This window comes from Drosophila takahashii, chromosome 3R (genome assembly GCF_030179915.1).
Source record: "Drosophila takahashii strain IR98-3 E-12201 chromosome 3R, DtakHiC1v2, whole genome shotgun sequence".
NCBI classification, from domain to species: Eukaryota; Metazoa; Arthropoda; class Insecta; order Diptera; family Drosophilidae; genus Drosophila; species Drosophila takahashii.
In genome coordinates, this window is record NC_091681.1 from 32359301 (window position 1) to 32370789 (window position 11489).

The following is an 11489-nucleotide window of genomic DNA, read 5'->3' on the forward strand; positions in this document are numbered from 1 at the left end:
GTTTTTTTAGATGTAGCTAGTTTAGCCTTTTTGGCTAGCTCTAGAAAATACCGACTTGCAAAAAAAACCAACGGTTAATTTGAAAGCTTTTTGTGGTATTTTTCGCCGCACCCAGAACAGTGTGCGCCGCACACGTAAGGAAATTAAGTTTTGTGTTTTTCTAATTTTCTACCAAAATGCCGAAAAAGAAAACCGGCCAGCGCAAGAAGGCCGAGAAGCAGAAGCTGCGGCTCAAGGAGATTCGAAGCAGGGAAGTTTCCCTGGCGGACGTGCCCTGCAATGCGCCCATGGAGTGCGACAAGTGCGAGAAGAAACAGAAATCTCGGGCATTCTGTTATTTCTGCCAAAGTCTGCAAAGACTGCCGATTTGCGCTCAGTGTGGCAAGATTAAGTGCATGCTGAAGACGGGCGATTGTGTGGTGAAGCATCCTGGGGTCTACACCACCGGACTGGGCATGGTGGGCGCCATCTGCGACTTCTGCGAGGCCTGGGTCTGCCACGGCCGCAAGTGCCTCCAGAACCACGCCTGCACGTGTCCGCTGCAGAACGCCACCTGCCTGGAGTGCGAGCGAGGAGTCTGGGAGCACGGAGGCCGCGTCTACAAGTGCTCCTTCTGCAACGGATTCCTGTGCGAGGACGACCAGTTCGAGCACCAGGCCAGCTGTCAGGTGGGTATCCCTTATATGCTCATCCTCATCTTTAACCGGGTCAAGCAATAAGACACCATTCGGACTTTACTCGATATTTGTCCCAGGAACTATTGTAAAGAAATCTATTGAGATCTCAAAAACACTTTTTAGGATTTCTACTAACTAATGTACTATTTGTAAAAGTCGATTAACAACAATTATTAAAAATGCCTATGATAATAGGTTTTAAGTACAATTTAATCGAATAAGATCAAAGAAATCAGATCCTATTTAAACTTTACTTGAAATTTATACTAGGAACCATTGTAAAAAATCTATAGGGATCTTTTAATCACTCCTTAAGATTTCTACTAACTATTGTACCATTTGTAGAAGTCTATTAACAACAATCTTTAAATATGCCTATGATATAATACATTTTAAGTACACTATAATCGAATTAGATCAAAGGAATCAGATCCTATTCAAACTTTACTCAAAATGTACCCCAGGAACTATTGTAAAGTATTCTCAAAAACACATCCTAACACGTTTAATAACTCATTTTAAATGTACTTTTAAAGACTGCAGTTCCTTAACCCAGCAAATGATATATGTAACAGTATTATAGTATTCTATAATCGAGTATAACCAAAATCCTTAAAAGTAAAAAGTATAATTTAATCTTCACACAAATTTGAAAGGAAATCTGTAGGGATTTCAAATTACAAGATTTTGAGTATCTCATCTTAAATGTATCTTTCTTGTTGGGGTATGTTTCAAATTTTCCTTAACTTGAAAGATGATTCGATAGTTTTTAAAGTTCTCTATTATCCGTAAAAAAGTCTAAAAAGTAAAAACTAAAACTAAACAAACCTTTAGTTTATAATATGAAAAGAAGGTCCCGTTTTTCCAACTCAAATACCTTCTCATACTATATATTATATGCAAATCAAGACATTCGCTAATCACCCCTTCAATGCCACTTCCAGGTGCTGGAGTCGGAGAACTACAAGTGCCAGTCGTGCAACAAGCTGGGCCAGTACTCCTGCCTGCGCTGCAAGACCTGCTACTGCGAGGATCATGTGCGTCGCAAGGGCTTCAAGTACGACAAGAACAAGGCCATTCCGTGCCCCAAGTGCAACTACGACACCTCGGTGACCAAGGACCTCAGCATGTCGACGCGTTCGCACAAGTTTGGTCGCCAGCAACAGGGCGGCAACAGCGACGACGAGGAGGGATACGGTGGCTACTACGGAGCCAGTGGCAGTGGCGGTGGCTACTATGGTGGAGCAGCCAGCGGTGGCTACTCCTACGGCGATGATGATGATGAGGATGAATCCGATGGAGATTACGATGATGAAAGCGATGAAGACGACGATGATGATGATGAGGAAGAGGACGAGACCACGGAAAGCGAGCCGGAGAAGGAAACCGACAAGAAGGCCACCAAATAGGGAAGAATTGTTTATATATACACTCGCATTTGGCCTTTTGTAAGAGCCACTGCAGTGAGTGAGTTCTGGGCTGTGCACTCGTTGCTCTGAATGTAATAGTGAAATAAATTCTTTGTCAAATTGTAGAGCTACCTAGTGCCAATTCTGTAAAATGCAACAAGCTGCAAGTGGGCTTTTGCTCTAAAGACGGAAGGTAAAAGTTCCTACCGAAAATTCCTAAAGGGAACTAAGGGTGCGGTGATGGGAATGGAAATGGGCCGAGAGGAGCATATACGCATATGATGATGGCGATGCCAACGGCTCTGCCAGCGCCGACTTCTCTCTGTTGATAGACTCATCCATCTCCAATCCACTTACGAGCGCAAATATTTACACAATTTACTCGAAACGGAGGTATGAGCATATAATATTTCCAAAAACGATGGCAAACACACACACAAGAGAGAGACACGCACTTCGGCATTTGGGAATGTTTGGCAGTTAGGCAGAGCGGAACAGCAACAGCAATGGGATGGTTATGATGGGTAGGGGATGTGGGATGTGGGTAGTGGGCTGGAGCAGACCCATCATCAGGCCGAAACATTTTAGGCATTGCAAATCAATGAGCGGCCCGATGGAAGGGAGGAGGAGCATAGTTCTTCTGCATATGAATGAAATCATATGTGGCGTTACTTATGTAGGGGAGTGCGAGGATGTGGTCGGAATGGGAGTTGGTTTGGGTGTGGGTGTGGGTGAGTGGCAGGCAAATCAACTGTGTACATAATACAGATTAGTGTGAGAGGATATTGGGATGCACATACAGCTGTGGTCAAAACAATAGCTATAAAGATTAAATATAAAGTAAAGGTGATATTATACTTGGGGATTGTAGGATTCAAAAGGAAACTCAAAAACCACTACTTGGATTTTATAAAGATAATAATATAATAATTAGTTTTAATGTTATTTATAATGCATTAAATTTATATTTAAATAGGATAATATGTAGCACATTAAAATATATTAAAAAGAAGAATAAAGTTCAATATTTTATAACGAATTCTATATTATTCAATTTGTTTATACTGAAGTTATTTAAATAAAATATTTAAATGCTTGCCTTAAGCTTCAAAAATCGAGACTTTTACCTTATATTTTATCTTATTACATTTTAAATTACTCCTACTATTTACATAGCCCCTGCTGTACTTACCCCAGGAACATACTTATGTATAGATCGGAGCCAGCTTAAATATAATGGCTGCCTGCCAGCATTTTGTGTCTGCGTTTCAATCAAAATGGCCTGTCTATTCCGAAGCAATGTCCAAGCCATCGGAGTTAGGGCTACTCAACAAAATTAGAAATGGGGTTGCTTTTGAGGGGGGACTGGATTGGATGGGTGTCGAATATTTCTGGACACTGGGCTGTGGTGGTCACTGCCAAACATCAATAATAATTTCATAAATGTAATCAGAGAGAGGCAAACAAGACCCGAGTCGAGTCACTGTGATTGAGCTCTTAATTGCACTGCGATATTAATCCTTGAGCCGTTGCTTCCCCTTCATCCAGTCAATTTGGCCACTTCCCATCATCACGATGACCGTTTTCATTAGCCGGAGTGCATTCTCAATTACCAGATGGAGTTTCAAGTTATCTAACCCAAGTTGTTTCGCTCACTTCGCTGTGTTTAAAGTCTTTCGGGGATCAGAGGATTCCCAAGAAGAACTCGCTAAACACTAATCACTTCCGATCAGCATTATCTATTGCTTATTTATACCAAAAAACACAAATATTTTTGTCAGCCAAAGTCAAGCCATAAGAAAAACACAGGCTGAGGCTAAGGATTAAGGTGGGAAAATCCTTTGGACAATCCGAAAAACACGTGGAAAAGTCAAAAAGTCCGGCTTAAGGCCGAAACGCAATTAGCGTTAATTACGCTGGGAAACAGCTTCCCATGGTTACGGGTTTGCAGGATGGAGGATGCAGCAGATCCTTGCGGCCACTCGAAGTTTAATTTAATTTTCATCTTGCGGCTGCCGTAACGTCGCTGCCTTCAATTGACTGCGCCAGGGGATTCGATTGGATGGTATCGCTTATATCGCCATATAAGGTGGGTGGTGGGTGGTAGTTCCCAACGTCATCAACAACATCATCATCCACAAGCACTTCGCCATCGACGTTCGTCAAAGCTTGCGATGATTGATGGTGCGTAATTTGGAAAATTAGAACCAGGATACGCAGCAAAAAAGGGGTGGTTCTAGTTTTTTTTTTCCGCTTTCCGTTTTATTTTTCGGCCCCTGCTAATGTTGTTGGCACAACAAGGTGTGTCCTGGTCCGATTGCCGCGTGTCCTGGCCGCCGTTCTCCGCTTGCCGACGCGTGTTTCGCGTCCAACAAAGTTGCGCGTGGTTATTAGAAAACAATTTAATTAAATATTCACTTGAACCGACCAAACGGCAGCAGAGGAAAAAGCGTAGGCAGTGCCAGAGCGATGGGATGGCCTCACTTTCCCATCATAAAGCGCTCAAACAATGTCCATCAATATTAAACGATGTTGTTCGGTGTCCATTTAGAGCGCTGCTCCAGTTGTCCTTGTTGTTTTAGCCGTCCTCACTGGTCCGTGATGTAATGTGAGAAAGTTTTTTGTTTTTCGGTCGAGTTTCCAGCCAGCGGAGAAGGGAAATGGGAAAGAGACCTTTTGGTCTGGGAACGCCTTTGATCTACTTGACCGCGAGGGCTAGTCCCGGAGAATAAGTTCTCAAAATAACGACGGGTTAATTGACCCCAGCTTTCCCCAGAGAAAAGTGTCAATGACTGATTTATGAAGTAGTTATAAATAAACCTTTATAAATTATAACCAATCCTTATTCGAGTATTTTTTAGGGTTAAATAAATAATATAAGTTTTATTTGTATTTTTGCTTGATAATATAAGGAATGGTGAATGTGTATTTTTGACTTATTTGTATTATATATGGTTTTAAATAGTTAAAACCACCAAAATTTTGAAAATTTACAGAAGAATGTTTGAATTCCTTTATTTTAGTTGTTTTCTACCTCCAATCTTAATGTATTCTAGAATTGGTGGTTATTTCCTTTTAAGGGTATAAAAATTTCAATATTAAGTCAGATATATCCTGATATAATAGTCTGATCATTAAAAAAATAAATAATCTTGAAAAAAATAAATTTTTGTAAAGCGATGGAGAATTTCTTATTGATGGGAGTTAGGAATATAATAAATTGTTTTGTTTTTCAGGTCGAAAATCTCTACAAAAATAATTTTAGAAAGCATATATGCATTATGTATATAATGTATACATTATTAACAATTTTGACTTGAAGAATTACAAGTTTTTGAAACGAACTAGAGGACCTGTAATTTCACTCGTATAGACAACAGCTTCCACAACCCCTACCAAAAGTCATCTCCATTGATCCACAAAAGAGCTTTGTCCAGGTACGCCGCACTGCACCCGCACAACAGGACATGGACATGGGCATCCAGTCCAGAAACAGAAGCTACCGGACACGGAAAGCGATACCAGGAAGCCCGCACACAGGCGATTCGACGGAGAAGTCACGGCAGGACAATGGGAAAGTCGTTGGCTGTCTAATTGCATCAGCGGCGCTTCCCTGGGCACGCGACCCTTTGCGCCTCACCTGCAATTAAACTGTCACATTAGGAGGAGCAACATGAAGCTCTTCCTCACCCGAAATGCAAAGTGATGACGCAGCCCAAAAAAAAGCGATTCCGGAACACAATCGAATGGCATGTTAACAATCGAGGGTCACGTGTCGGCGGGGGGTGAAAGTTCTAGTTCTGAAAGTCCTGGACGACGACGACTCGAAACGACCTTCCACCAGCCGAAAAGTTTAGCTTAGGGATTAGCCGCACGACGGGTTTGGTGGCTGGTGGCTTCACCCATTGTGTGTTTGCCAACGCAGTTACATATTTTTGCACCCGGCAAGCCGCCTAATGAAAGCAAATCTCCGCATTAATTTCAAACGAATTTGTTTTGATGCCACGATAAGCCGAGAAAAAAAGGAGGAAATAAAAATCTGGGCAACGCTTGCCATTTAGCCCACTGATCCCAGTGAGCCCACCCATTTTGGGCCCGTTTTGATTTCTGTCAATAGCCCAGCGGGCTGGCACTTGAGCGGCGAGACGCTCAACTTTGCCATTGAATGAAACTGAATTTTGCAATACGCCCGAGGGTCCTGGGTTCGAACACCACTCCACTCCTCTCCACTCCACTCCACCCACTCACGCACACACGCGCGCGCGCTTTGCATTACAATTGGCGAGCGGGCACGCCCACCCCTCCGACCTACGCCCACGGCATGCTACAGTTATTAACCTCAGATTACACTGGGCTACAAGGAAAATTTATTTAAAGTGCAAGGTGCACGATTTTTTAAGCTATAGGAAATTTAAAGATTTTTCATCTATTGATTATAAAATAGTTTCATAATTAAACAATAATCCCTAACTATTTTGAATTGGGTAACTAAATCCAAGCTAACACTACAAAATAAGGAAGATAAACTGTTATATGTCCACTATTTCAATATATACCTTCATATTTTATTTACCGAATGAGGTCTTAAAATAAATATATTTTGATCTTTTATTTCATTAAATATGGTATGATAATACAATAGGTATATTTAAAATCGAATGATTTTATTTTACTATTTATATTGATTTATTTTAATTTTAAAAATTATAGCACTATCATGGTAAGAACTTATAAATATTATTTCTTGTCTTAAATTGTTGTTTAACAGTGTATTTTGGCCTGCGGCTAACAGTGTAATTAAAGTAGTTGCGGTTCATTGTAATGATGTCGATGATGATGCCGATGATTATGATGACCTGCACTTGTCGTGAAGTACGAGGACTATAGTACTAGTAGCCTGGGAATCTATTTGTACATCCCTTTTTTACATGTCCTGGCCGAGCCACTTGTTTTTCCATCGGCCGCGTGCTCTGCACGTGAGCTTCGCCATGATAATGATCTCAAAATACCACATGCAATCGCAATCACAATCGCCGGTGGGAAAACTCTTCAGAGACCCATTATAGATGGCTAAATTATTTATTGTCAACAGTTGAGTCGATATCGAATTTATATATGCCAGTGGGTTATATTGTCTTGGCATCTGTGAGCGTCGAGCAATTCAATGTCAAGATTAATCGCCAGCTGTGGGACGAGGTTAGCGGACAGGTAACATCATCAGCTAACCGACAAATCAGCCAGCAAATCGAGACAGACCAGACAAGGAGTCAGACTTCTATATGCCATATCACACCATACACCATACAGTTGGGGTAACAATGAAATATTGAGTGAAGAAAAAATTCAAGTTCGGCAGCTTGTCAAGTGGCACTTGTCGTCAGTTGAACGTCACGGCGTTCGGGCACTTTGTCAATTCAAGTGAAATTTTTATTAATTTCGTTTTTAAACCGTATGATCGTCTGTGTGACAGATACGCTTGTGAGTTATATGTGCATATTGTATATGCGAGTATTAAAAGGTTCTTGATGCACCACCTTCTCATCAATGGTTGTTGTTTAATGCTAACAAATTGCCGGCAATTCGTCAGCGGCCGGTTCCCGAAAAAAAGAACCATCTCATCGAGATCCTAAAACCGGCGGTCCCTTTGTGCCGCGTTCGTATGACCTGTATCCTTAATTCAATGCTGCTCTTAGCCATGCGATCGCTTCTTTGGCTCGGATCTGTTCTGGCCGTTTGCTTTGTTGCCAATTGACAGTTGTAAATGTTTGTTGTAAATTGTGCTTTAAAGGTGCTAATAGAGTGCCACCGCCGTGCGCGTTTTCCCAAGTTCTTCTTCGTTTTGTTTTATGTTTTCAGATTCGTTTTTTTTTTCTTTTTTTTTGATTTTTGATTGAGTTGCCCCAACAGAAAATCAATGAACTCTGCTGCCGGTGGACACAAGATACCACCTTTTTATGATGCTTTTGGCCGCCGCTTGGCTGGAGAAGATCTCTTTGATTTCGCACCGACCGAGTGAATCACAAGAACTTCACACCCAGTATTCCGGGGAGAATGGGGGGACTGGGGTATTGGGGCAGGAATCAAATCAACGGCTTCTGCTGCAGTAGCTGTCAAGTGCAAACTATTTATGAAGTGTTGTGCTACACACCGCCCGGCGAACTTTGTTTGTCCAGCAAATTAATGTGGCCGGCAATAAAAGACTCGGCTTTTAGTGCCACTTGATGTTTAGCGAAAGGAGAATTTGCATTCTAAACGTTTGTACTTTTCATTTTTAAAAATCTTTATTTATGCTTTGATGTAATCAATTTAATTTAAACTGACAGTGAAATAATTATAAAGGTATATTTAAAAATGAATTTATTTTTAATATCTTAAATGTATCCTTGATATTTTTTTTTAAGCCGAGTGATTACAAATTATTTGATTTCTAAGGAAGCTTGTGTATATTTTGTAAAGCCTTTAAAATATTATAATCCTTAAATACATATCTTTAAAATGGTAACAGTAATCCTTTCTGTATACCCCATATTATTTTAGATTTTTCGTCTAATTACCTCAAGAGTTTTCAAGCTTCGTTCATTTTTTCTCTGAGTTTTGCCTCCTTTCACTTATCGATTGATTCAAACTTTCAGTTTTGCCGGCATGGCTCCTGGTCTATTTGCTCTGGATGTCATTGACTTTGTAGCTTTGACTTTGGTGCAGCCAAGTGTAACAATTATGGGCAGCAGCAGCGAGCAGGGAAAACAAACACACCTCCCGTGCCGGAAAGGTGCCACCTAGATATTTTGTACGTATTGCACCAAATTACTGTAAGCCACTGAGTTCCAATTTTTGGTCATTATTAAATTAACGCTTTTGCCGTTTGCTGCGTCATCCTGCAGGAGGAGGAGAACTATCCTGTGCAGCCCGTTATGCGTCGAAGGATGTTCGTTCGTTTCGGGAACGGGAACAGGAACAGTCACTGCCACACAGCCAGATACCAGATACCATATAGCAGATCCCAGTCAGAGTTGAAACCAGAGACACAGAGACAGCTCGGGCTAACAAGGGTGCCGCATGTCCAGTTGAAATGCCAATGACTTGCCATTTTCGATGGCACTTGGCACGTCAGCGGCCCGTCACGTCATGCGTTCCAGGCCAGAAACAAAAAATAACCAGGAGAGCCAGTAAGCAGTCGCCAGAAGTACGATCCATGGAGAGCAGCTATATCCAAAATTCTCTTATCAATCGCCAGATCGATATGGACCACACACGATGAGGCGGCGCTGCATTTAACAACTCCATGGTACACATAACACGTTCTTATCAGCTCAGCTCAGTGAGTTGAACCACGAACCCAGATGGCGACTACCAAAATGATGGTGGTGATGATGTGATGACTCTTACAAAACGATGAAGACAAGCCATGGAGCTCTGGACTGACTTTTGGCTGCTCGTTGGATGCGCACGCATCATCGGGTAAGCGCCACTTATGTCACTTGTGCCGTTGATGTAGAGATGGAGCCTCCAATGGAGCACATGAGCACTCACCGCATGCAGCTCCAAATCCAACTTCGGGTTCCATCCGCAGCTTCAGGTTCCACACGGAAAAAAATGGTATAAGATGGGATCTAATGTCCTAATAACATTATTGGTATTTAAATGTTCTTTAAGACATACTTAAACATAGTTTGTTTATTCCAAATTTAAATCACTGAACATTTAAATAATACAATTTCTTTTATTTATTTAAAATTTTTAACATATTTTTTTAGAATAATATATGTATAGTCAAAGAATTATGGATCAATTTAAATTATAAACTATTTTTAAACCAAGTATAAAATTTAAATAATATTATTGAGAAAAATATTTCTTTTTGTTTGAGTTACAGAATCTGAAATATTTGTTTATGATACATACAAATTCAAAGAATTATTATGAATATTATATAATCAATAGGTTTCTTTCGGTGCAGCTCCAGTTTGTGCTAGGCCGATCCGATGCTGGTGGTGCTACTTCATAATGTGCTGGGTCTTGATGGGATTAACACAAACGGCCAACACATCTCAAGCATCCAAAGCTGTGTGCCAGCTTGGTGTTTTTACTTTTCGTTTTTACGCAGTCATCACCATGATCAACAGCCATGCTCTTCAGGTCTCCATCGCCATCGCCATCGCCATCCCCACAGTCTGCAGCTCTTCAGCATCAGCATCTCGGAGTCGGAGTCCCAGCTTTAGAGACTCCGAACCCCAAGATCTCTGCGATCTCTGCTGAGCTGTCTGCCTTGGCTGAAGAGCTAATTTTCATGTCAGCCGGGCAAAAGTTTATGAATGATAGCCAGAAAATGCCAAACCGGTATTCAAATTGTATTTATTTTATTTATTTCTCTCGATTTATTCTATTTACCGATGCCATTGCTTAAATCTCGTTGTAAATTGATTAAGGCTCGTATCGCCACTGGTCATCATCATCATCATCATCGGTTGTCATTGTTTTCGGAAGTAATTAAGACCCAATCGGTCGGCGGTGAGTAAATAAAACTCGAATCATATTTGCTTTGGCGTTTCGACACTCCAAAAATCACAACGCCACCGCGATAAGTCGGTTCCAGTTACAGTTCTAGTTCTAGTTATATGTACTTCAGTGGACGCCAGCCATAAACTTGCATCTATCTGCGATAGGGGGCCGCGCAGCTTGTAAATCAATAAACTACCGAAAAAAAAGTTCGGGCTTATAAGGTAGAGTACCTCCCCCTAAACTAGACCCATTCCAAAGCTAGCCATCCATATCCCTCTACATATGTGACATATTCCGCTCTACAACAATTAATTGAATTGTTTGTACGGACATGTGTAGATACAAATGTATCTCGGTATCTGTATCTCTGTATCTGTATCTTGAGCTGGAGCTTCGTGTGAAACACGGCCACTCAATAACGCGCAGCACGATAACAATAATTTTTTCGACAATTTGACAGCTTTTCGGCTGCCGCAACGCTCGTCATTGAAATGGGAGGCTTCTGGGCCCAGGCTCAGTCCGTAACATATTGTTAGATATACAGATAGATAGATAGGTTTTTTTTCGGGGGGGCTTTATAGAACTGGCAGCAGTCTCGTTGTCGCCACTGGCGTACAACAATGTTCGCCGCTGGAAAGTTAATTTTTCAGGCAACGAATAAATAATTAGCAGCCTGGTGCTAAGTTGCATGAGTATTTTGAGAGGAGCGGACAGAAACAAATCTCGATGTTCAATGTTCGGCCAGGGAGATGAACAAAACATTCTTTCGCATGATCAATTTGGGTGGTGGTGGTCATTCTCGAAATCTCCTCTATCGCTGGGGTTGCATAAACTGGTTTGGTGGGAGAAAACCGGCTCTCTCGGGGGCTCCTAATCAATTTAACCACTCCAATCGATTTGAGCC

General features: G+C 41.4%; 1 protein-coding gene across 1 annotated transcript; it reads left to right on the forward strand.

Annotated features, from left to right (window-relative positions):
* The first annotated feature begins 102 nt into the window (after window positions 1-102).
* On the forward strand, window positions 103-2211 carry Noa36 (zinc finger protein 330 homolog Noa36). Its single transcript, XM_017146128.3, has 2 exons — window positions 103-668; window positions 1622-2211. The coding sequence occupies exons 1-2, from the start codon at window positions 177-179 to the stop codon at window positions 2084-2086; spliced, it is 957 nt and encodes a 318-aa protein (XP_017001617.2). The 5' UTR covers window positions 103-176; the 3' UTR covers window positions 2087-2211.
* Window positions 2212-11489: the final 9278 nt, after the last annotated feature.